The sequence below is a fragment of the Haemaphysalis longicornis genome, unplaced genomic scaffold (genome assembly GCF_048455015.1).
Source record: "Haemaphysalis longicornis isolate Haplotype H1 unplaced genomic scaffold, Haemaphysalis longicornis Haplotype H1 scaffold_6, whole genome shotgun sequence".
NCBI lineage: Eukaryota > Metazoa > Arthropoda > Arachnida > Ixodida > Ixodidae > Haemaphysalis > Haemaphysalis longicornis.
The window spans coordinates 49,752,284-49,780,172 of NW_027526407.1; the positions used below are offsets into that span (position 1 = coordinate 49,752,284).

Here is a 27,889-nt window from a genome sequence, read left to right on the forward strand (position 1 = left end):
CGCATTGTGCGCATATCAACTTCTGGAATCGGGTGCTACAAAAACGACCACATTTAACCACCGCCTCCTGTATTTTTTGAGCGTCAAACGCATCAGCCCCGAGAGGCAAACCAAGCCCTTTCCTGATACTCCCTCCACTCTCCCCCAATTGCTAGCTTTCCCAGTGCTTTAGTCACGTGACCGATTACTCTGGAGGTGACGCTTGGTGTAACACTCCGCGGTGGCTAAGTGGCTAAGGCGTTGAGCTGCTGAGCATGAGGTCGCGGGTTCGATTTCCGGCCGCGGCGGCCGCTTTTCTGATGGAGGCGAAAAGCAAAAACGCCCGTGTGTACGAGATTTCGGCGCACGTTAAAGATCCTCAGGTGGTCAAAATTAATCCGGAGCACTTCACTAAGGCGCGCCTCATCGCCTGCGTTGCGTCGGTGCGTTAAACCCTACGATCAATCAATCAATCGACGCCTGGGGTAAAGCGGCAACGTAGGCATAACGTTCTCCGCCGTGGCGCTCAGTTTTCTGCCGCTGGCCAGAGCGCCGCTACTTCGACGGTCTCGAGCATTGGTTGCATTATCGCTTTCCTTGGCAACCAGGCACAAGCCTCTCCTGAATTCCGGGCGGTCGGTCGATTCCGGTTAAGCTGGGGACCCCAGATTACTGCATCTCATGGAGTTTCATACTAACCTATACTAGAGGGGAATCTGGCGCTGCAGTCGAAGGGCTGTCGTAGGCGCCGCCACTGCAGCTAGCGACTATAGTGTACTAGTACACTATATAGCGACGTTCCTCGCCTACTTGGCTTGGATAGTCACATGGCTTCTTTTTTCTCTCGAAGCCAAAATTAACAAAAAAGGGTAACTTTCTTTTTCTTTTTAAGCTTCTAAATATTCCCTGACTAATAAATCTTTTCTGAGCTTCAACTTCATAATAATAAAACATTTGAATAATTTGCTACAGTAATATTGTTTTTTTTTTGTTTTTTTTTTGTTTTCGCAGCCAGAGGCAACATCTAAGCCCGTCCGTTAGCCATGCCAAGAACAAGTGGACCGTGCCTGCCCGGTGCATGACGCAACTTTCGCTGAAGGGCGCCTCCCCCAGACGGTGGCGCCAGAATTGCCTCTAGTATATATTAGTGTGGAACTCTATGCTGCCTGTGGCCGACACAGGCGTATCCAACACTCCCATTGTGAAGCGGACGATGCGTACGGCATTGAAAGAATGCAGGAGGCGATGATTTACCACGTAATCGCTGCATCAACATTCATGCTTTTTTTGACGCCTTCCGGGACCTGCCACACGTGGGCCCACGTGGCGCATGCGCCAACGGAGAGACGCGACGACGCGACGCACCTGTATGACAAGGTCCGGCACGAAGACTTGCAGCGGCACCAGCTGGTCGTCGGTGGTGGTCACGGTGTCATCGACGGTCTCCATGGCGACCGCCTTCATGGCCACCTCGCCAGCACCGCTGCTGCTGCTCGAGCCCGCAGGCCGCGACAGGCTGCTACGCCGGCGCCTGTTGTTGGCACCAAAAGAGAGGGAGAGAAAGAAAAGTTCCGTCTTAATGTCATCCCACCTGTGTACTTATACACACACTATTAGAAAAGTACCAGGATAACTTAAGCCCTACGGTACTACTATGGACGCCAGGTCACTCAGGAATCGACGGAAACGAGCGAGCACACGCTACAGCCCGAGAAGCACCCTCTGGCCACCGCACCAGTCTCTCCGCGACGCAGAGACTATCCAGCAGCAGTATCGTGCCCTCCTGCAACACCACAGCTTTGCCAGATGTGCCTACCCACCACCCCACCAGAAGCTAACTCGAGAGGATGCTGTAGCCTGGCGGAACTAAATACTAACACATACCCCCACCTAAGCTTCATGCATATCATACGCACCCCTGTATATCCACCAACACGTTCACACTGCAGCGAACAACCAACACTGTACGACACCACGCGGGCTTGCCAAAACACACCAGCAGTGCCCATTATTCGCACCCCCACCCTCGAGCAATGGGAGGCCGCGCTGTGCAGTTCGGACCCTGAGGACCAGCGACAGTTGGTGGACAGGGCACCCAGGACCGCAGACGCCGCAGGGGCCCCAGACTAAGGGCTTCTCCCACATTACAGCGCGAATCTTTTTCACTTAAAATAAATGTTTTGAAATAGAAGGTGACACATGGGGACACGCAGAACGTGGTGGAGGCTCCGGCCAGATAAACGTTAGCGTAACAGGTTTTCTCGCGAACACGTTAAGGGCAATTTTAACCCTGCACTTCTCGCATGACTGTCCGGGCAGGCGGTAAAATTGCCTTAAATAGTAAAGTAAAATCAAAGGTGGGGCAAAAACCCGTCTGGTAGGGACGCATAGTCAAGACTAAAACGTTAAGACGCCGACCACACAGTGAGTACGCAAAATATTAACGTTTCAGCACCCCCACCGGAGCTTATTGTGACCCAAGCTCTACGAAACGTTAATTTCTTTGCTTATAGACTGCGATCGCCGTACTGTCTTTTTGTTCTCAAATATTGAAGTGGCACGTAACGGTTGAGTTCAGGGCACACTTCTTCCTCAGACAAGTTTTCCCTATCTCCCTGTTCTATGAATCTAGCGTCTCATAAAGTTCGTCATCCCCTGATCTGCCGTTCCCGCCGGCACTCAAACCAAAAGCGGTTAAAATATCGGCCACAACGGAGAATCTATATTCGACTGTGTGTATTCTATTCATCAGAGAGTCCTGATCAAAGGCCGGAGTATAAGGAATTACATTTTTTTCCCAATGAGATCCTATTTACACCCGAAAGCCTGCTCTTGATTAGTTATTTATAGCCATGGGACTACAATTTATATTAAACAAAACCTACCGTCTTAACACTGCCCTGCGGCCTCAGAGCGTAACTTGTGGACCTTGCAAGGTTACTTATGCTATGTGGCACAAAGCAATAACAATGCGGGTATAACACTCAGGAACGTCCCAAATGTGTAACAAGTTTCTGCAATGAAATAATGGATGTCCCCATAGGAATGGTGCCACAGGAAGCTACAAATGAAAGCTCTACAGCTTTCTCAGAAAACTTCCCGAACGAAGAAATATTCGCCCTAGACTTGCAAAGTTTTTCTCTGTAGTCATGTTGGCTGCATTCTATGAGGGCGTTTTCTCTGCTCAATAAATACACTGTGCTCCACTTCTTCGTTCAGGTGTTGGACGTGCAGCTCTCCAGGAGCCACGCGAAACTGCTCAACCTCGGCCAGTGTAGGTAACGCTACAAAAAAAAGTGCCTTTTCCGCCGAAATGCGAACCCTTATAACTTGGTGCGCGTCTACACCAGCGGGCATCCGTGGTAATAAATAAACAGAACACCTCACTACGAAAGCCCAAATCCTATTTGGGTCAGCCGCCCTATCAGCGGACATTCAATATATTTACGGCGCTGCTAACAACAGCTGGAACGCGCTCAGATGAGGTTGTCTTCGCTTGAAGTTCCCCCCCTTTCGAGTCGGCCGCAGACGTCAGTTTAAAAGCAGGATCCAGTTACAAAGGGAGCACCACTCGCTCCTCAAAACCGGCCGTGTGCCCTTAACGCAAAAGCAAGACGTCGAACGCGATACGGGCGGTTCCGAGCGAAGCCAGGGAAACATGACAACGTCGTTCGTAGCGCGAAAGATTGCCCTCGGACCAGAACAAAGAGAAATTGAATTGTGGAACGCGAGAGCGGAGAAGATATATAGGAGACATGGCCGAGAGCACTGCCCACAGATGGACGACGTCTGGACAAGCCGCAGCCAACAGAACCGCCGCAAAGGAGTAGCGGTTCTGGGCGAATCAGTAGCAAAGAGATATCTGTTCCGTCCGACGTATAGACAAGGCTGACGGCTCTTTCCATCGAGCTCGGAAAGCAGATAGTTTCTGTGCGGGCCTCATCCGTTTCGTGTCTTTTGTGTAGTTCTGCCCTCCTTCCGCGAGTTCGGTTTTCATGGCGCATTGTCCGGCACTGCTGTCGGAGGCATCAACGTCCGAGGAAGGGCTTCTGTAGAGCCCACGTTGAAACCACGATTCGTTGACATTTGAGTAGTTATACGATAGGAGTTAAAGCTACGGGGGAAAATAAAGCTAACCGCATTCATTTCAGCTGTTCTCCGCCATTCCAAGCTTGTTCTAGTGATTTTACTAAACAACTGCAAGTAAGGTAGATGTAGTAGTAGCGGTCTAGAAAAGTAATGCAACCCACGCCACTTTGGAAAACGCTGCACACAAGTATAAATTCTGCACATAACGGTACATAATCTGCCAGCTTTGTTGTTCAGCGATGGTGCAGCCCACCCCGTCTCATATGCTGTTTATTCTGTGAAAGCTCTATTCTATAGTCTATTCGAAAGTTGATAAGCTTTCGTTATTTTTGATCAGGATAACAGTATTCTTCGTAGACCTATCAGGTTAGACTCATAAAGGGGATGTTACATCAAGCTAGTGATACAAAACAGGATGTCGCTGAGCACGAGGTCGCGGGTTCGATTCCCGGCCGCGGCGGCCGCTTTTCTGATGGAGGCGAAAAGCAAAAACGCCCGTGTGTACGAGATTTCGGCGCACGTTAAAGATCCCCAGGTGGTCAAAATTAATCCGGAGCCCTCCACTACGGCGCGCCTCATCGCCTGCGTTGCGTCGGCGCGTTAAACCCTACAATCAATCACAAAACAGGATGTCACAGGCTGTCATGATGTTGCGCTCTCATAGACAAAGTGTTCGGTGCGAAATGAAAATACTGTAGCAGGAAAGGCCTTTCCAGTTTTTGGTGAGTGGCACAGAAAATGCTAGCCTTGTCGTGCGCAAGAGAATGAAACAGGGGGAAACCGTTTCCCTCATTTTCGTTCAGCCCAAAGGAATGGTACGCGCCAGGGAGAGCTGAAGCAACTTAAGAAAAAGGGTGCGGGTTGGGCAATGAGGCGACCAGAATAAAGACTGTAACCAGGCAGGGGGCGACAGAAAGTTAGATGGGAAGATGAAATCCAGAAGTTTGTGGGGCTAAATTAGTCGCTGTTAGCACAGGACCGACATAATTGGAGATCAATAGGCAAGGTTTTTGCCCTGCAGTGGGGGTAGATATGATTATAATAATGATGATGATTATTATTGTGGTTATGATGATTATGACCATCATGATGATTGTGATGATGGTCATGGCGGCGGCGGTGGTAGTGGTGGTGGTGGTGGTGGTGGTGGTGGTGGTGATGATGATGATGATGATGATGATGATAAACCAGGCTATGCTGTAAAAGTCTACGCACTCATGCGTAAGCAAAATAAGTAAACTGAGTGAGGGCTTTCTAAACGAATTCCGAGGAATTTGTCCATTAGAGAAGTAAAAAAAATCTAAGTGTCTGCACTATTTTTTCAGTGTCGTTTTTCTCTAGCACTGGGCAAACGGTAGAGCCCGTACGCTATACTACGCTTGGTTTTGAATATAAGGATGCGTTAGTTCGTGCAAAACTTCGGAAGCCGGGAAAATAAGTCAACTAACTGGCATGAGTGACGGCATTCTAAACAAGGAACCTCAGACGAGTCGAAGCTTGAGCCGCTTGAAAACTTTCAGAGTAGAGGGCAGCGCAATGATTGTGTTTGTCTCGTCTTCGCTTCGCCCCGTTCATTGCGCTGACCTCTACTCTGCAAATTCTAAACAAGTTCCGCGGAATTTATTAATTAGAGAATTTATGAAATCTCAGTGTTCGCAGTATTCTTTTCAGAGTGCAGTTTTTTCAACAGCACTGGTCACACGGTAGAGTTCAATATTGACGTAGCTTGTGCTCTACGCTACACTTGATTTTGAATATTAAGGGTGCTTTAATTCGTGCAAAACTTTGGAAGTCGGCCACCTTTCACCATAGTTTGGAGGCTCGCTCGCGTCTCGAGTATTCGGTGCAAATTAACCCACAGCCCTCCACAACAGCGCGCCTCGCCTCCACAGCCCAGATTTTTAAGCACGTCAAAATTAAGTTTGACCTGTAGTTGAAGAGTCGAAGCCACCTACATAATTCAGAGAGTTCCTCTTTAAATTTGTTACCAGGAGTGAAGATACGTCCTGCTTGAAGACGTAACGGACTGTTCAACCCCACACGTTCGGGGCGACGCCTACTCCTAGTTTCCAAAACGTCCGCAGCGGCTCCGCAGTGGCGCTGCGGTCGCCAAGGGCAACGACCAAGGTTCCCAGCCCTCCTGGAAATCGATTCGGGCCCGAAAGGAGAACGGGGAACGCGACACGGAAAAACAGAACGTGCCCGGGGAGACTGCCGCCACGTTTCCGTTTCATTTGCTTCCAGCGTTTCTTTTCGTCAGTTCACGCGCGCCCGACCCCGCTTCCGATCCAAAAACAAACGCCTCCGTGGGGTTTCAGCACTCAGCCGCTGTCTTCCGTCTTCCGCTCTGTATACCTTTTGTCTCTCTGAGCCTTTTCCGTCTCTTCTCCCTTCCGTGGCCGCCGTACAAAAACTACCCCTCCAGGTTTCGCCCTGAATGTGGCCACCTACGTCGGGCTTTCGGCAGCACCCCCTCTGCGTCGCTTATGAAGGCTTCTAGGAAATCCATCCGCGAAAGCCAGTTCCAAAGTAAAGCGTGAGAAAAAGACGTTTTGTTTTTCCCGCCCACATATGGCGACGTGTGAAAGGCGGCTATACAGAAGCACGTGAGGCCGCAGGCTGTGAAAAACAAAGGAACTGTTCCGGGAAGAGAACACCAGACACGGTGCCTTAACGCTATTTTCACGTCATTTTTTTTTCCTACACGGCACTATGAAACGGGGCCGGCGTTTTTAGGTTCTACTTCTGGACGCAGCAGCGATATACGAGCAGCCTTTAGAACAAGGATTGATGTTGCCATTTTGAGGTACGATACTGCGTAAGCATTTGGCTTGCCTACGCACTGTCGGTGGACTTATTTCGAGCAACAAGTATGGCTCATTTATACAGCGACACGTTCTGATAATACAGTGGCTCTCAAAAAGCATGCGAAGAGATGTTAACATTAGAACGTAACCCTCTGAATTTTGTGGTCGGTTCCTACACACACACACACACACACACACACACACACACACACACACACACACACACACACACACGCACACACACACAAACACACACACACACACACGCACACACACACACGCACACACACACACGCAAAGAAATGTAAAGGGAACACCGATAATTCGATGGCGGAATGATATAAGGAAGTTTGATGGCAAAGAATCGATTCAGAAAGTATAGGATACGATCAGGTGGTAGTATTCGCAAGATGCCTTCTTACTGCAGTGTACATAAAATGGCTGTTGCAGATGACGATGATAATGGCGATGATGATGGCGATGGTGATATCAGAAGCATGAGAGCTAGATAAGGATGCAGCTCCTCACGAGGGCGGGAAGGGATTAGCTTTAAAATAAAAAGGAAGATTATCGTACAATGCTTGAAGCAGAATTAAAGGGGGGTGTAGATGAGGATTTGCCACATGGCCAAGTCCGCCGCGCACAAACATCATACACACAGGGCAGGCGTCGTGCTGCGCACGGTAGGCGGAACAAACTGTATTGAGCAAACACTGTGTTGGTGGGAGTCGTTCTCCGATGGGTGGTGTCCCTCATTCCTGTTACCACCATTCCCGGGCACAACTTGAGAACGGCAACGGAAGTTGCCGCTGTGCCTCATCACCGCAGCCGGATGTAACTCCGCGCGGCACAAGTAGTGCGTTACTGGGAGTATTTTGAGCATGGCACGAGCCATTTCCGTGATTTCTCGGACTTAATATGCTTATAAATCATTGCAGCGACAACACGAGCCGTTTCCGTGATTTTTCGGACTTAATATGCTTATAAATCATTGCAGCGACAACAAACTACGTGAGAAAAGGCAGACGATATCACGCATTCATAGCGATCTCCTTTCAAAACGCGCGCGCCCTCTGACATCCGGGTCTGTCGCTAGGCGTAGTGATACCGTACATGAGCTATTGCTGTTCTTAACTTGTTCCTGAGTAGCAGGAACGCGTTCTCGCACGAGCACCAAACTTCGGGCTGGCTCCCACTGCCTCAACTTCACCTCTCAAACAGGTACTACTGCAGGAATGCGAATATCGCAGTATTTTACTCTGACGTCCAAAAACGGAAATGCGGCTCGGATGGCCGAAGCTGCTTGTCCGCACCCGCATATTTAGCGGTCCGCTCAGCTTATCGAAACGCTGGTTTAATGTGTTTTTCCCGCCTATTTTCGTTCCGAAGACTCACGTTAACACGAAAGTACACAACGGCCACGTCCTGACAGCGTTTTCAAACGGGCAGAAGATGCGCCCGGTCGACCAAAAGCGTGTTCGGTCGACGTGTACTACACAACGCACGCTGCACGTGTGATGGTGGTGAGAACACGGAAAGGCACAAGTCATTTGAGCCATTGTATACGAGCCGGAAAAGATCCCCGGGCGAGTGCCGCCACTTCACGAGAGTCGGCTGCTAGCAGCAGCAGCAGCAGCAGCAAGCTCCCGTCAGTCGGCAGTAAACCCGGTCGCAAAGCAGAGCGAACCACCGGGCCTAACGGCCGGCCTTTCGAAACTACCGGAACACAAATCGACGATGCGCTGTAGTAACGCCATTTCTCATTCACGGGCCGCACGCTCGCGTATTCCGGAAGCCCTCCTGCTGAAGCCCCCACGAAGCGATGGGAAACAGAAGAAACGCGGCGACAGGGAGAACAGAGACAGACACACGGCTTGGAGCTTCAACGAGGTCAGACTGTGATTGGTGGCGCCATCTCGCGGCGTCCGGAGCGGTGAAATCTGGGTTATGATGTTCGTCGCAGACGTGTGTCTGTGTGTACACGTACCCGCCCATATCGATTGTAATGGGAGCACCCGTGTTCATATGGTTGCTGCATTCCCTTGGCACTTCGTTCTCTTTTTTTGCTGCCCTTCTTCGACGTTGTTTTGGTTTGGTTGGCGCTCCGGGAATGTCGTTTCGGGTGGCGCGCCCCGGCATTGTTTCTGGAGCAAGGACGGGAAAGATAAAGCATCCCCGTTTTCTGGGGCTGCGATGCGTCTCTATCGACAAACCCCGACCGCCCGTTTTGTTTCCCGGGAGATACTATGGTTTGTTGTTCGTAGACTTAGCTGCTTGACTTGGTCTATGTCTTTATTTTCTGCTGTCTTTTTTTTAATCCTTCGTGATTAGGGGGTCGGCTCCAGATTTGGCTTTGGCTACTGAACAAGCCGTGACAACTCGGATTTATCACAGGAGAGAAAGGCGACAGCCTTATGAGCCACTGAGATATCGTCCTGTTATCGCCGAAGGCTACCTTAGACGCCTGAGTGACAACAAAAGCCAAGTATTGCTCCCGCTTTCAGCGCTGAAAAGACGACCTTCGCCATTCTTCACCACGCTTTATCCGCACGTCAGTACTACCAGCGTTTATCAACTGTCTCGAAGCACTTATGAATGTGATAGGAGTCGTCGACACAGCCCAATAGGCGTACATCCTCTGCACGGGTTGAAGCAGAAAGCAAAGACGCGAGGATCTCTTGCACGCTCGGACAGGACGGAAGCCGACGCCATACAAATACTACCGCACATAACATTGCCAAGCTGTACACGGCTGGCGTCAAGACTTGTCTACAGCGCCCCAGACGTCTTCCCCGACCCGTACAAGCGAAATTCGTCAGAGGAAGCCTCGTTCCACGCCGCGTTCTTTCGTCCGCTGCTTAGCCCCATCTCTAAGGGGCTTGATTTACTGCTGAGAAGCTCACTTGCGCAACCACTGCGACGCCATGAAACTACATTATGAAAACTTTAAAAAGCGCAACACTGAAAAAACGCCACACGAACAAAGGGAACACAGGACGAGCACTTACTCACAACTAAAGTATAATCAGAAAAGACGAAGTGATTCCACTCTGCTTCCACTGTCTTGCGGTAAGGAGTACGTCGGACAAACGGGCAGATGCGTAAACGTACTCCTCAGAGAGCATGAACTCTCCCTGAAAGGGGCTATATCGTCACATCTTGCGGAACATCGCAGCAAATGCCGGCATAGTGGTGGTTGGATGTAGGCCGCTTTTCTGTGATAGATAGAGTGTGCTCAAGCATGTGCGGCAGTTGACGAGGGCGTTCGAAATAAACCAGAGAGGGGATGATTGTGTCAGTCGGGCATCTGTTGCTTTACACGAGAAAGAGATTGCGTATCTATAGTCACTGAGTCGTACACCCTGTGGCAGTTGATGATGTAGGTGTTTGGTTTTGTTTTTGTGGGTTTTTTATTGGTGTTTGCGGTTTTTGGGTTGTTCCCATCTGATTACAGGAGACGCATGCGTAGTATGGTGTCAGGGAGGGTGTATGTTCTTCGTCTCTTCTGATTAAACTTTAGTTGTGAGTAAGCGCTGGTCCTGTGTTCCCTTTGTACGTGTCGCGTTTTTTCAGTGTTGCGCGTTTTAAAGGTTTCAAAATGCAATTTCACCAACTAGCTCAACTCGCCATTCTGCTGCAGCCATGAAACTAAGCTGCCGGCAACAGCGCTCAAGTCATTCAGAAAAGTCCGAAAGTGATGTACTGTGCCTTCCTCGAGCTATGGCCCGTACAGACGGTTGGAAAATCCATCACGCAAAATGGGGACAATTTGACTATCTATATAGGCGGTGCCCGTCATGCCTGCAGACTTTCATCACACGGTGATACCGCACGGTAATCGGTCACCCGCATCTTACATAAGCTCCCTTTCAGTACCTAGAAAGCTTGTATCAGTGATTTCCTGCACTCGCACGCACCGTCCAATCAGCGAAAGGGTTCTTGCGTGCATACGCGTGGACATTCATCGCGGGCGGATGGCACACCAAACGGTAACAAATGCGGCAACGTGGACACCTGTATCTCGCGTCGCGTGACCACCGACTCCGTTGCTCAACATATGAAGAGAAAGAAGATAAAAAGAAACGTACGCGTCCAACAAAAAAATGGAAGCACGCGGTTTCGTAAGCTACGTAGTCGCAGAGGGAGACCGCGAGAGCGGCGAGCCAAACGGACAAACTATCCCACGCGTTGCAAGGACGCGCGTACCGCGCACGTCTACACCACGATGAAGAGCGAATAGCGCGCGCTATACAAACGCGTACACACATGCAAACCGCGGCGGCGTACCTGTACATGGACACTTCCGATATCGTAATCAAAACCCTACGAGGGCGGCTCGGGTTTGCAACTACATATCCGTCGCTCCCATTGTGCGACGACGCGGCGCCGGAAAGATGCGACGACCACGACACTCCGCAACGAGATCGGGGAACGAGCAGAAAATGGGTGACGACGAAACAAAGGCGAGACCTTGAACGACACGTCGTGCAAAATAAAACGAACGGAAGGGCCAGAAAGGAAAAAAAAAACCGGCGGTGGCCGAAGTCTCGTTTATATGGCTAAACGGTTACGACGCGCTGTGAGGTAACAGGAGCGCTACTATCTCCACGGGCGCGCCCCCTCGAAGGTGTACACGCATGCACGCTAGGCCGTACGGCGGCTGCTGATAGCGGCGGCTTGTTGCTTGTTGCCGATGACGGCGTCAGTGCATGGAGCGTGGTAAGGTGTCTTGAGCGTGAAGCTTCCGCGGTGTGGTGAGACATAGCGCGTCCTGTGCGGCAGGGATTAATTCACCCCCCCCCCAACACCCCTGCAACACCCCCGGGAAGGATTTTGACACCAACGTCAAAAAGATTCCACAGCCACGACTACCCTGCCCAAGGATTTACACACACCCTCCCAACATACCCCCAACACCCCCCCTAGGAGGGCTTCGACACCCCACCAAAATCGAAATTCAGGGTAAACCCCTGCTATGCGGCCTTCGTATTACACTGCTGGCCTGAGTAGAATCGTTATTACCAATAAATCCATCGGTGTAAAGAAGAGATGAAAAGGTGAAGTTACCAAACGTCGTCCAGTCACCGTCATCCCGTCACCCCGTCCCGTCACAGCGTTTCCGCTCCCCTTTCTTTAAGGTTTAGTTCGGAAAGTCGCGAGCAGTGCGAAAATAAATCGGAGAAACAGTGTGTGCTGTTCTCAAGATCCGGTCTTGCTTATTCGTGGGGGTGGAAGGGTAAAAGGAGCTAAGCTATTTGCCGCATGGTTTCCGCACTTCAAGAAAGATCATTTGTGCAAGAAGACTGCAGAAGTGCGCCTGCTTCAAAAGGAGCCAAAACGGCTGTGAGATAGTTCGCTCCGTTCTTTCCAAGTATAGTGTTTCTGTCTGTTTTTTTTGTTTTTTGTTTTTTTTTCGTTTAACGCTCCCTTTCTGACCTATATCACCTCCGCAACCCCCCTTAAGGCCTACCTAGTGTCGTCTGGGTAGCCACGTAACTATTTAACCATTGTAACATTGCAACGATTTAACCCTCATTACAACAAAATTCGCATTGTCACTCTGTTCGATATTTTTACGGTCCCAATTAATTGCAGCGCAAGGAAAGAGAATCTTTCCTGCTTGTAAAGAAGCGGGGATGATTATAACGGGTATCTAATGTGCATCTACGAAAAGTGTCATTAGCACGGACCGTAACTACCCACATCTGATGGGGGTGTCGGCAGCAGTCTCTCATTCAAAGCTACGACGCCATTGGGTCGTGCCGCGTGAAACGCGCCATGCCACACGGCCAGACGAAATAACAAGGACACAATTTGTGTTATCCCGCGCGAATGTGTTAGCCAGCACGGGGGATGTTAATGACACTCATCTTCAGGGTCCCCACAGCGGTGTGAAGATGGGTGCATCAGGCGAGCGTAGTTACTACGGGGCGTGGGTCACGCGATGACCTCACGACCTATTTGGCGTCTGGTCTTACGTGCGTTCGCATTGCAACAATGCGTGATAAATCACCGGGTAACCGCAGCGAAACTCGCACCGTTTTGACTCCGCCCGCGAGCAACTAAAGAAAGCTCTATTACAGAGACCTTGTTCTCGAGCACAGAACGTTTTGTTGAGGTGATAGCACGCATGAACGCCAAGGCACAGAGGCAGGACATTGTATACATACTTGTGTGGTTCTTATTTAATTGTCCAGTTCTGCGTAAAGCGTACACAGGGGGAAGATAGCATGTTTTCCTCTGGTTACATCATTAAATTCTTCAACGGTTTCGGCAGTGGAACTTTTCGTACTGCTAGGCAGTCCAACTGCTTGAACTGTTGGAGAACTAAACAGTGCAACGAAAAGGACGACAACGCGTTACCGTGCCCTCTTTATGCAAAGATGCATGCCAATTCATACGGTAACGCCGTCTCGTCGCTGAAGGGAATGAAAGCCAGTGGTAACGGAACAACAAAAGTAGACAAGGGTACGCAAAGCGTAAAACGAGCACGGGCAGTCTTCCTCTGAAGTATACGTGCTTTGCCCAGCGATGTTAGCTTTACCAAGACAATCTGCGGGTTCCAGGTCGCGCACACTCAACCGTACGGACTGACAAGCTGGCACAGCAACACCGTATGCCCACGGCAAATGCGTGTGCGTGTGAACCGTTGAAGGCCGCAGACACCGATAAACTAAACACTGGAGCGCTCAAACACCACCTAGCCCACAAGGCATCTGGACCTTCTGGAACACGCCTTCGTTGAGGCCTTTCTAGGCCAGCTCACCCTCTTCTCAACTGATGACGTTTCTCGTAATAAATCTCAAGCAAAAAACTCACGCATCTCCACGAAGTGAATCATGTCGAGTGGGTGAAGCACTGGGGATCGTTCTTACCGTAAATCACCCGTGGCATTGCTGACTCGCTCATGTAAATGAGTGTCAATGCGTGTGTACAATATATATCATTCCAATGCAATCCAATCCGATACAACTCAATTTAATCCAATCCAATCCAATCCATTTCAACCCAATCCATTTCAATTCAATTCCAATCCAATACAATCCAATGCTCCTCGCGCATGCGCAACACTATGTACACGGACGCCAAGCCCCGGACAGAGCGAGGTCCTAAGGTGCTTCGCCTCTAAAAGACGTAGATTTAACGCATCCACACTAGAGGTCTCGCGAAACGTGAGCGGTGTTCGCGCATTCCCGTCTACGCCAGATGCTCGCGCAGTAGGGGGGAAGGAGACAAAAAGCGCCTTCGGACAGCCGCAATCAAGCGTTCGCGAATAGCGTGCCCCATCTATCTCGCTGCTGCCGGTAGCGGCAGCACTACAACGCGCGGCGGCGGGAAAAGCGGGTGCGGACGACAGGGAGAGCACGCGTTGCGGACTCTCCCACCACCACCACCGGCGGCGGCTCATTGCGCGCTTAATGAGGATGTTTGGCCGGCGGGCAGCGCAGAGAGACGGCCTTGCGCTGTCATGAGTCGAGCACGATGATCGCTCCGGCCCCGGTGTGGTAGCCGGACGGGCACGCACGCAGCCTCTTTATACAACCGGGCCCGCCGTATCCTCTCGCCGAATTCACAGAGCTTTCAGTTTTGCGAACGGTAATGGATCGAGGCTGCCGGCAGTGCTTGGCGCCAATGGGCCTCGCTTAGCGCCTGCAGCCGGCACGGCGGAACTAGTGCGGGAGGAAGAGGACTTTCTATCGCATGTTAAGAGGAAGAACACAGGCGTTGAGCAGGACATGAGACGGGCCACGAAGGGACCATGCACGAAGAAGAGTGCCGTACCGAGTAACGGTACGAGAGGCGCAGCCGGACAGCTGACAGCCTTCTTTAGGTCATCCCACAACAGCCGGAAAAAAAGGCAATAGGTCGTGATCTTACTAGCCTCCTCAGGAGACTCCAAGGAGTCGATTGAAAGGATACTTCCAGTGCACGAGGCTCTGATGGTTAAGCAATCTGCATTAAAACAAGGTGAAGGGCCGAAGTGATAATATAGACGGTAAAAGAATAGACGAGGATGACGCAAAACTAACCTGACGGTAATTGGGAAGAACTTTTTGGGAAAAAGTAACATCGATTAGGTAGATTAGATAGGTAGATTATATATGCATATTACAGACAGACAGGCAGATAGATATATAGATAGATACTATCATGCTAGTGGTGATGGCAGATAGTGATGATGGCAGTGACAGGGATTTCACGCCCTAATTGTCTCGTTTGACGCCTTGGCTCTAGCCTCATGCACTGTAGCTTGAGCCTTATCCGGACAGAAAAGTCGCTGGGAAGCAATAATCCGGAAATACGCTTGTAACACGCAGAGTTATCAAACGACACACGGCATCCTAGAGCTAGAAAGTTTAGGGTCTCGGACAGCTTAGGCGCAGGAAAAAGCAGGAAGCTCCTGGCAACCTCGGTGGTGTAGTAATTATAGGTTGCTCCGCTCCTAATAAACCAGAACAAGGTGGCGGTTTCGGTACGTCCTAGACCTCGTGCCGGAATACAACTAGGGCGGAATACAACAACGCCTGTGAATGGAAGCATGGACGCCCGTGTGGAATAAACCTATGGGCTAATGTAAATGATTGTGGAATAGTTTCCCCGCTTGACCTAATTTGTTCCGGCCTAATGTCAGACACTAAGCTGCGAGTATTTTGTCCCAAAGCTAAAACTTCAGAGAACATAATTATTCGTGGAAACCATAACTGTTTTATCCTGCAACTGTAAATTGGTGAGCCCCGAACGTTCCACAATTCAGGAATACAATAAACCGCGCCGATGTCGAAATCTTCATGGTCATTTGTGTCGTTCTTAGAAGCACCGGCGGAAGACTGTTCCGGGATTTCATTTTTTTTGTTTAGAAGCACTGCTTAAAGGCTTCGACTTACACGTACTTACACGGTGGCAAATTGAAATGAGCTATCCGTATACATAACATGTTCCCGCGTATACCCCGCCCTTGCGGCAGTGGCCTCGAATTTAAGCGAGCAAGAATGTAAATGGACATTCCCGAAGGTCGCGTGCACTTTTCCAGCAACGCACGACGGCTTCGGCGTATAGCACTCTCGCAGAAAGCAGTTCATGGGACACTCAGCGCCAGAAGTAGAACACTGGGTATATCCCAAGTATGCGTCGCTATTCCCAGGAGACCGAGTTCTGCACATTACGCACGAAAGACTTACAAGGTTCAAGAGAACACGCCTTTCTTGTAAGGTCATCGCATGCAGATGCAGCACCTGTATTTCGACAATCGCGCTAGCGCAAAACGTATCGCGTATGTTGCCGCGCAAGCATAAATGTATCTGATCAGAGCTCGATTTGCATACGAATGAAGGCGCCAGCGTGTATACCACAGAGTATCTCTCTCTCTCTCTTCCGATACATAGTCCATTCTTGACCTGCCGAGGGGACCTGCACTAGACGTAGACGTGTCTTTGGCGGCTGTCAAGGAATGTATCCTTTGTAGAACAGAGACATAGTTTAGCCCTAATAGCTGTGAAATGAACCATGACAGGTACGTGCATATATAGGCAGTGGGCGTCGGCGATTACGGAACTATACCGAACACTGAAGACATCGATAATATTAACAAAGCAAGTAGAGGTGTGCTGGATGTGATGCGGAGGGCCAACTACCCGAAAAACATAATGGCTACTTAGGGACCGGCCGAAGCAATTCTTTGTAGGTATGAGCTAAGAAAAAATTAGCAGTGGCTTAGCTCGGCTATGCCAGGATATACGTAGCGTGAGCTAAGGTTCAGCGGTTATTCTTAGGTTTCCTGGTTGTCTAGGATTAGCTGATTATCATGCTTACTGCCGTTAAAACGATTTTCAATCCAATACAATACAATGCAATTTAATCCAACCCAATTAAATCCAATCCAGGCGCGGTGGTGGCGGCTCCGGCGCACCAGCTGTGCGCCGTGAGACGTCACTGCTCCTCGCGCATGCGCAGCACGGCTCTCCAGGAGCCACGCCAAACTGCTCAACCTCGGCCAGTGTAGCTCACGCTACAAAATCTGGTAAGCTAGAACATCGTTGTCCACAGGAAAAGAATTGGAAAAGTTACACCATTATGAGCAGGCATCGTCATGTATAGCGGCCACCAACAACCTGATGGTTGTGATAATGATACCATCGAATCGCAGTTGACTGCCCGTTACAAGTTTGCAAAATCGCCACAATGCAAGAGAAAATCAACTGAAGCCCACTGTATCCTATTTATATAAATATATACCGTATGCTCTCCCGTATAACTCGTCCCCGAATATAATCCGCACACCCACTTTCCGCCCACCGGAAAAGAAAAGAAATCCTCGGGTATTGCCCGCACTTTGGATACAGGAGAGGCTGCACCAACGCTGTTGCTCAAGCAACACGTCACATACTGTGTAGACAGAAAAAACGTATATTTAGCAAGTAGAATACACTAGGAATAATGGAAGCATGGACGCCTAGTGATACGAGTGATAATCATACGAGTGATAACTTTCAAAATACTTGTTAAAAAAATACTCTTTGAAAAAATGGCATCTGAAAGTTAATTTAGAGTTGAAATGTGTGACAACCTATTCGCAGTGTTGTATTTTATATACCTCACACGACTGCTTTGTTAAATTGTTTACATCAGTTCATGTACAACAAAATTTAGTATCCTAATTTCATTGTTTATGCAATGCCATAAGCAAAAAAACTCCTGATTAAACTGATGTGATAGTTATTTCGGTTCTGCAGTTCTGTACATCTTTTTTGTTGTTGTTTTGTGTGGAAATTGTGAACAAGTGCCACTAGAGTCAAGGTCTTTTTGCGTAGCATATATCTGTTATCATTATACGTTTTTTGTGATTTGTCATTGTTTTTATATAAGCAACAATTGCGTTGATATAGTTTGCCTATGTTGTCATTTGGTTTGTTGCGTGCTCATAATTTCATTGACTGGCGGTTGAATGTGCGTTGCTAGTGCTGCTGTCATTGCGCTACAGCAGGGACGGGGCCTCGTCAGGCGGCCCAATCGGGCTCGATCAATCGGGCTCGATCAAATGGGCTCAACGCCTTTTGCCCCGTTCGCCTTGGCAGAAGATTGGAAAATATTCTGTTTTTTTGCACGGTGTACTTGTACTCTGCCTAAATAAACAAACAAACAAACAAACAAAGAATGCAAGGCGAAAGTCACAATTCACTAACAAATTCAGTTGTTAGAGTGCGCTCGTCCTAGTTTTTCTTCCTTGTCCTTGTATGTTTTGCGCAATCGCTGCCATGGAAGGCTTAGTCAGTGTTGCTGCGTGGGAGCTTCACGGCACAACGCGCATTGCCGTGAAGCTGCACTAAAGGAAAAATCCCGCGTATTACCCGCGCCCCGACTTCGCCGCTGAAATCTTCGCATTTTTGGTGCGGGTTACAGGCGCGAGAATACGGCAGTACCCTACATTCCTTTAACATACTGAGTTATACCGCCGCCACGCACGAATGCACCAGAGAAAAAAAAAATTGCAAGCCACATTATCGTTTTTATTCTTATGTCTTGACCCTTCAAGGACAAATTATAGGAAAAAAGAATCACCAAGCAGAGCTTTCTATAACGAGAGTTGGGAACGGTATATAAGACGGAAAGCCGGTGCAAGAGGATATGTCGACCGACATTAGACACTGTCGCGTCGCGCACCGAACCGTGACTGCACGCGGAGCCGGTGTAACTCGAAACATAGTGACAAAGGCCTTCTTCCTCCAAAGGCTACGTCAGCCTCTGGACTTCTTCCACTTGACATTTTCTCCCGGTGCGTAAAATGTCGATAAACAGGAGGGATATTATTTATTTACAGCTTTGTTCGGCCGGCAGAAAGAAAAAAAGGAGTACAATCGATGTGCACATTTAATTGCTATTTAATTTGGAAGAAAACAAGCATTTTGAAACAAAACTTGGATCAAGGCATCACGCAGCCATGGGAAGACATTGAAGATATGCTAACAGACAGAGAGAGCTCTAAAGGGACCATGCAGACAAAATACAAGCTTGTTTTGTTCGAAAGATTTTTTTGTTTTATAGTGCCCTCAGCGCTTCTCCGGCAGCAAACGATGCTTTATTCACTGAGAAACTAAGCATTGTAAGCCAAAATTTTAATTCTCCCGCTAAATCTTGCGTTTTCGTGACATCGACAATGACGTATCCAGAGAAGGGCGTTAAAACTAAAGAGAGCCTGCTGACCAGGGCTGCCACAATCTCCCAGGCACTTGCGTGGTTATCTGTTTTTATCGCCCTCTTTCATAGATGGCGCTGCAATACAGCTGAAGTGCCAGTGTTCGCATTTTTATAAGGGTTCATACTGATCGTTTCCTAAGACGTAAACTATGACTCGACAAGCATGGTCATGTGTGTGACCGTGCCGCTTATGTCAGTTGGTCAGTGTTGTGCCAGGCAAGTCTAACATCTCCGACGGCTGTGAGGCAGTGTCAGCCGGCAAAGTGCCACAATAACTGATTCTATGTTTGCGTGTTCGTTCGTAGCTTTAATTGTTCACCCCACCATTCCTACTGCTATAAAAATAATGTGCCCTAAATTTAAGCCCAAATAGCTCATTCGGCAAGCCAATCAGCCCTGCCTATAGTTCGTTTGCGTTTGCCGGCTTCAGCCAATCGCACTGATGGGCATAAGACATCGTAGGAGCTATTGCGGAAAATTAGCTAGTGAGTTGCATGACCATTTCATTGTTTTTTTCTAATTATATAGCTTGTTTGAACGAAGCTTACGTTAAAAGTGGTGGCAGTATGATTCAAACGAGGTGATCTTTCAAATGAACCAAATTTGTGTTTTGTCTGCATGGCCCCTTTAATGGGCAGATGAGGTCAGCCAGGATAGCGGCGAGACCTGCTACGCCAGATGGGGATGAAGGTGACATGAAAATATAAGAAAAGATCTCTCACGTACACATGACACGTACGATGGTTTTTTTATTATTATTATTATTATTGCGATAGCATACCCGATGGCATAAAGACTCTGAACGTGACTGTTCTTATTCAAACACACACGCACTAAACGGGAGAAGGCGCACGTGGCAGTTCAGAGAGAAGACTGGGGTAGGAAAGATCGTTGCATTACTCATTTTTTACCAATGGATGAATCGCAAAAGTAGCAGTGCTGTTACCGAGGGGTAGGCGGGTGCATTCAGCAGAAGGAGACGGATATTGTTAACAAAAATTGATTGATTGATTGATTGATTGATTGATTGATTGATTGATTGATTGATTGATTGATTGATTGATTGATTGATTGATTGATTGATTGATTGATTGATTGATTGTAGGGTTTAACGCGCCGACGCAACGCAGGCGATGAGGCGCGCCGTAGTGGAGGGCTCCGGATTAATTCTGAACACCTGGTGATCTTTAACGTGCGTCGAAATATCGAACACGCGGGCGTTTTTGCTTTTCGCCTCCATCAAAAAAGCGGCCGCCGCGGCCATCGTTAACAAAGCACTGCGGCTGCAAGTCTAATAGGTTGCTATGTCGAAACGTCCTCTGAAGCCCCTATTCATTGCGTTTTAAACGCTGTAGTTATCTATTCAAACTGTTTCATTACTTTCTTACTTAAGCCGCGCATCGCGATTACACCACTTGCGTCGCGATTATTCCCCAGCTTGCCTAATCAGTTCCATGAATGATAAAAATGGCGGTGTAACCGTATTTCTGCGTGTCCTCTTAGGAGCGTCAAATTGCCACACACAAAGCCTACAAGAGACACGATCGACCAGACAGAAATCGGACATGTCGTGACGCAAACAACGCGCAAAACGACGTTGGTATCCGCGAAGAAGCAGCGCACGAATATATCGCGCGAAGAACACTCCTTCTTCTCGCAAGAAGAAAGTCAAGAAAAAACGATTCAGACAAACCTGCTTTCTCCTCCATAAATCCTTCCGTACAGACACCGCCAGACCCACACTGATGCGGGCAATATTTTTTCTGCTCGCCGAAAGCCACATCATGACATTTTCGCATTCGTTTCCTCGTAGTCCTTGCAGCTCCTGCACGGACTTAGGCGTAGAGCAAGCGTGTACGCCTACGAGTAGCACTCGTTCAACCCGTGCCTTCGGAGTACAGGCTTCGATAAAGCCACGGGTAAGTTGGCCATGCAATAGGACCCCGCGAATGCTCGAAAAACTTCTACTTCAAGAGCACTTAAGGGAGCCGTTCAGTGAAAAAGCTGGCATCGCCGGTGTCTGCAGCAGCAGAATGGCGCCTAAACGCACGTGACTACGTCGAGTTCGATAGCCCAGAAACAACTCCTGCCCCCTACACCCCCTTCTCCCACTTGACATATGGCCTCTTGCCCAAATAAAACGCTCCCTCTGTCCCTCACGTATACATGCATACATACATACATACATACATACATACATACATACATACATACATACATACATACATACATACATACATGCATACATACATACGTGAATACATACATGCATACATACATACGTGAATACATACATACATGCATACATACATGCATACATACATACATGCATACATGCATACATACATACATACATACATACATACATACATACATACATACATACATACATACAAACATACATACATACATACATACATACATACATACATACATACATACATACATGCATACATACATACGTGAATACATACATACATGCATACATACATACATACATACATACATGCATACATACATGCATACATACATACATGCATACATACATACGTGAATACATACATACATACATACATACATACATACATACATACATGCATTCATACATTCATGCATACATACATGCATTCATGCATACATACATGCATTCATACATACATACATACATACATACATACATGCATGCATGCATACATGCATACATGCATACATATATACATATATACATATATACATATATACATACATGCATACATGCATACATACATACATACATACATACATACATACATACATACATACATACATACATACATACATACATACATACATACACACACACACACACACACACACATACATACATACATACATACATACATACATACATACATACATACATACATACATGCATGCATGCATGCATGCATGCATGCATACATACTGCCGCCACTATCATCACCAGCAAGTCAGGGAAGAAATGCCGCGACTGTCACCATCAGCGAGGGAGAAAAGAAGACGAGAACGCTCGGGCAAGGGCTTGTCCTCGCGGGCTCCGGGGTGCAGCTTTCAGTGTAGCCACATTAAATCTTCTTTATAGCCTTGATCGTTAGAAGTACCGAGTGTCATTCGTGACATTTGTACATACTTACATACATACATACAACAAAACGGCTTACAGGGTAGCGACCACGATTGTCGCCAACGATTAGTTTTTTGTAATGCAGCATCCATCGTTCACTTAATCCTCAAGGAATGCGGCTGGTGCGAGGAAGTTCAAATCATAAAGCCACTCAGAGCAAAATGGCCTCATCACCTGCGTTCTCGCACATAGCAGCCACAAGGCGGCAGCCTCCTTAAGCCCACGTCAGAGATTAAACACGCGCCGTCGATAATACCCACGCGAGTTTGCTATGAAGCCGAACCGTATAACAACGCGGGTGAGAAGCGAATGACAGGCCGTCTACGCGAGCAGCGATCTACCGTGGAAATCGATTCGTTCCGTTAGAGAAACAACGCCTACGAGCTGTCTCACACGGATTCATTCGCCGTGTCCGCATCTAACGCGTAAAACGCCCTGCCGAGCTATGGCTTCGTGTTCATGCATCGAAAACACGGTCGGGTCGCAGCGTTCGGGGGTGAGCGCTCGAGACCAACGGCTCGCTGTACCAGCGGACGACAGGTATGGATTTTTATACAACGAGAATATTTTAGGTAGAACCTATTCCGGCCAAAAATGGTCTCGATGGAAAGTAGATGGTGACCTCATGGAAGTCGGCGATAAGGGAGGCCAGATGCCGAAATTTTCCCTTGCAACCATACTAAAACGTACATACACCATTTGTGAAAATTTTCTATGGCAATCCTAAGCCTTATCGACCACAAAGAATTCTAAGAATAAGCGTTACCTTTAAATTTGACAAAAATATTTTATGACCGCAGGAAAGGATGGTGTTTTCTCTAGCTTTCCGGCATTTCAAACGTTAAAGTCTCGCTCGGAGCGTAAGCTTGTACATTGAATTTTTGGCGAACTGTGCATTTCCGGCTTGGCCTAGAAAATGACAAAGACTGTACGTGTGTGTGTAGGTACGTACGTAAACCGACGCATGCACACATGTACACACTCACGCATGCAATAGGCGTGTGGACATTACTAGAGATTGGCAGGAACGAAGTTCCCTTTGCAAAAGGATCGTTTGTTTCTCGTAACAACGGCCACCGATGCGGCGTGTTAAAGGAACACCGAAGGCAACCAGCAAGTTGATTTCAAGACAAAAGACTTTTACTGTATACCTCTACCCCCCAACGGTTTCATCTCCTTTGGCAAAAACGCCAAGGCGCCAAGAGTGCACTTATGCACTGCATGCTTCGCCCCAGCCCAGGTTTCACATTAGTGGAGATGGTCCACGATTTTTTCAACGGATAAATAACGCCCGTGCCTAGACAGAGAGGAATAGAAAGCCATTGCAATACGCTGCACAAAAATATCAAGACGTGCAAGAAATCACCACCTCATCTGCGCCCTTCCCTTTTTCCGTGATTGTTATACTTGATTCTTTCGCCCCCGAAAAAATACTTCTGTCTGATAATATATTCAATGCGTAGGAACACTCACACAGCAGCCAGGCAATGTGCAACCAGTAAAGACGACCAGAATGCAGACCGAGCAGAGGCCCTTCACGCGTAGGCCAAGTTCTCGATGGAGCGCAGTCCCAAACTCCCTGTTTGACGAGCTAAATCTACCAACGCGAGTCCGCATTGTTCAACCATCAACGTGCATGCGTTGCACTGAGGCAGCGAAACTCTGTATCAGCTCGCTTCAATTTTATCTGCCGCGACAAGTATGCGCTCAACGATGCGTTGCTCGCCACTGGACTTCCCCTGATTTCCCGTGATTGACATGCAAGGTGTGATCAGCGACGCCGGTGAGACCCCACGTATATGCAAGCGCATATGGATAACCGCCAGCAGTTTTCAGGCGTGTACTGGGGAAGTACCGAGACCGATTGCACAAACGTATACCTTCGTCCTTACTAAGAACGCAAAGGTTGCCGTTACGATGTTTACATTGCGGTCTTCTGCAGTACCTTGCTTTCTTTTTAGAAGTGATTTCCACCTACGGAGTCAGCAGGGAGGAAATGAAATTAAACATCCATGGAACACACACCCCTGTTTTAAGTTTATCTGTAACGCTTTCCTATCTTCGTTATGCCAAGAGTTTATCGTTCCATTATTATAGCACTATGCGCAAAGTGCACACGATGCCTTCCACTTTCGCTAAATTCGTTTGTTTCAGTAGTGAGCGGGAGAGAGAGAGAGATACAGCAATCTTTAATGAAGTTGGCGATGTCGGCCGAGTTATAAGCTGCCTAGCTTGCCACGGGATATGAATGCGGTGACGATGATGATTGTAGGGATGAAGAGGAACAGATATGCTTTCAACTATATATACAAGGTCTGATCAAGACTTGTGTCCTTTAGGTACACCAATAAGGCTTTTGTAGTACGTTTGAGTACGTTTTTTAGCACTTTCGTCGCACGATTGAAACTACCCCAGCAACCTATTAATTACCTCATTTCTAGTACTACGGAGAGCGGCCGGTCCAGATACATTGTGAAAGACGCGCTTTGTGTATCATACCAACGGTAACTAACGGCTATTCTGATTAATGAAGTTGCCAAGTGTACACGCTGTCCAGAAACATCCTATAGAGGTGTGTTGCGTGTGAAATGTAGTTAGGGAAATTAAGAGCGAGATCCAGCATATACAGCCAGCACATCCGAGACGATAACGCTATTCTAGTGTTTCGTAACACTGGTGTACGACTTGTTATCTCCGAAATCTGCAAAAGTAAGAACCGCACACTGCGCCCTACTACCCGTGAACCCTTTGGAAATTAAAGAAGCAATAGCTTATGCCAAGAGCAACGAGTGTGTGGGTGTTTTGACTAAGCTGTTCGTGTATGCGCTGTTGAAGCTATTGGCTGAATAGCGTATTTTATAGACGCCGGGCTTGTATAAGGAACTTGGGGCTGGACTGCTAAACAAGCACCGCTTTGCCGACGAAGTGAACAAATGGCTCATGCTGAGAGAGAGAGAGAGAGAGAGCTCTTTATTAGATGAAAGCAGAGAGGTTTGCCGGCATGTTACCGCCTGCATGCTACTCTGCGGGGATGGGGAGAAGGGAGTAAAGGCCCTAAAAGAAGTAGGGCAGAAGAAAGATGGGAAAAGAAGAGATTAAAAGAAAAGTGAACACGAAGCTTTGCGTGGTGACTTAAAAGTCCACACGATCTGACACGTAAAGTTCTAAATTGTCTCTGCGAGGCCGATTCCGTGTAAATAGTCAAATAAAGCAGCCAACACTTTTCTCTGGGACGATGGAGAGGGCCAGGGTCCAAGGAGACCTTTCAAAGATATAGATGCGTTGTTGAGGCACTCAATCTTTTCTGCGAGGTGAGTTCTTTCTTGGATGTATGCCGGGCACTCTAGAAGGACGTGCTCTACTGTTTCGGGCAATCCACAATTATCGCAATAGGGGTTTGCAGTTAGACCGAGGCGATGGCGGTAAGAGTTCGTGAGCGCTGCGTTGAGACGCAACCGGTGGTAAAGGGTTTCAAGCTTACGTGGAATCCGCTCTGGTAGCCTCATTCTGAGTCCAGGGTCTATATGGTGCAGGAAAGGGTGCCGAGTTTCAGGACAAGACCAGAGGCGGTTTCGCTCCGCTAAGGCAAGCTCCTTCGCTAGCGCCGCGGCCTCGTGTTTTGTGAAAAAAATTTTTCTTACATTTCGCAGCTGTAGGCCTCTGCGAGCTGTCTCATCCGCTTTCTCGTTGCCGAGAATGCCGCAATGTGCAGGAATCCATTGTAGGGTCACTCGGTGACCGGCGACGTAGGCGAGATGGTGCAGGTACGTGACGTCACGGGATACATGCTCGTGAAGGCTGAAGCAGCTGGCACGCCGTAAGGTTTGCAACGCCGCCTTCGAGTCCGTGAATATAGCCCATTCGGCTGGTGGCTGCCGAAGAATGTAGCGCAGGGCTTGTTTAAGTTTCTGTACCCCCTCAAGCACGACAAACCATGCCGTCTGATTTCCCTCCCTGGACTCTCTCACCCCTTTGCATAAACATTAGCATACCTGGTCTTAACTCCAAGAAAACTCTGCCACAATTTTGCCTCCTACAACTCGCGCTTGCCCACATCAATGCCCGATATTCACATATGGCCCACATTTTTACTGACGGCTCAACTACGCCTCACGGTAGTTCTTCTGGCGTCTTCATTTCGTCGACCTGCAAAGCGTTGTCCTACCGCCTGGAACGAACAACCTCATCCACGTCTGCCGGGCTCATGCTGACCAAAATGTCGTTTTAATAGAACGCCTGCACAATCGTACAATCTGTAATTTTTTAGAGCTTCAATTTTCGTTCCTGATTTTCGCCCAAGTTATCGTCTTCAGAGTAATATTCGTTCCACACCGCAATCTCCCACCACAGAGCAGTCCTTCAATTTTTTGCACTGACTGCTACGGTACTTTCCCCTACTATTTCTCACGGCCATTATTACACGACTCTTAAGATGCTGTGCTTTCAAACCGCGTGTACTATTAGTGCCGAGTTGGACGTCTGCATTCCATCGGACAAGATGTGCCGCGATAGCCCGACCGCCTGGATTGGAGAACAATAGACGGCGGTCAGGCCGCTACCACAAGCCCGTTGCGCTATTCGCGAAAGTGCTCTCAACGCGCCCTCTTAAGACCGCGGCCGTAAAAGGTGCGCCAGAAGAACGGAGACGAGCCTTATTCTACGCAAGGCGTTGGGTGCTATATATATAATCCCTCACGTGGATTCCTTGCATCTTTCGTTCCTCCGGCGACATCCCTTCGCCTGAGCGGCTAAGAAAAGAACACCTTGGAGAGGCTCTTCTCTTCTACGGGAAAGGAAAGGCGTAGAGACATCAGCTGGTGGAGTGTGAGGTGCCGTGCCACGGCCAGAGAACCGAAAGTAATAACTACAGCGTGAACCCTTGTGGGGTACCACCAAACGAACACCGCGAAGGTGCGCGAAGAGTTCGGCCGAAGACAATGGATGTCTGTGTCTTTATTTAGGCTGCTTAAAACGTAAGTGCGATGGATGTTCGCGCGAAAATGACAGGCTTCAGCAATCACCGGAGGGTGCTGTTTTTGCTTCGGCGCCCGTAGCTTTCCCTTCCTGGTCTCTCAGAGGTATAGGGCATGGAATCGCGCGTAAACGCTTTCCTTTTAAGACAGCTGCACCCAGTACTTATAACACCGTTCTGAATCTGTCTATTTCACTAATTGTCAATTTCCTTTATACCAGGGTACTTTTGAAACATCAGCATGTGTTGCCCAATTAACTAGCCCGGGTCTTCATTCTTTTGCAGCCATACTCACGGTTTTCGGAGAGCCAGTTACCGAATCCTAGGTTGACTACTTCACAAACGTTATATATTGCGTACAGAGTGTTTTAGGGGCGAAGCCCCTTTGGGGCTCGTGCTGTTGGCGTCTCATGTCGTCGTCGTAACCGTCGTCTCATGTAGTCACGGTACTAAAACACCGGGACACTCGTTTACACCTTCCGCTAGAACATAGCGCGTTCTAAAAAAAAAAAACACCGGAGCACTCGTGCACGCCTCGCGCCAGATCGCTTTGTAACGCGTACTAAAAAAATACCGGGACACTCGCTTACGCCTCGCGCTAGAGAGCTTCGTGCTTCACAGACAAGATACTTTTGCAGCAAAGCTGTATACCTCTACCCCCCCCCCCCCAACGATTTCATCTCCGTTGACAAAAACGCCAAGGCGCCA

The 27,889-nt window shown here is 48.4% G+C and overlaps 1 protein-coding gene across 4 annotated transcripts in view; it reads right to left on the reverse strand.

Moving 5' to 3' along the window:
* Positions 1–27,889, reverse strand: part of Prosap (SH3 and multiple ankyrin repeat domains prosap) — a 192,231-nt gene that overhangs the window by 37,767 nt on the left and 126,575 nt on the right. For all 4 annotated transcript variants that reach the window (XM_077674251.1, XM_077674249.1, XM_077674252.1 and 1 more), the window contains one exon: positions 1,345–1,510. In XM_077674251.1, the coding sequence (XP_077530377.1) occupies positions 1,345–1,443 (99 nt within the window). In that variant the 5' untranslated portion in view covers positions 1,444–1,510. The remainder of the gene's footprint in view (positions 1–1,344; positions 1,511–27,889) is intronic.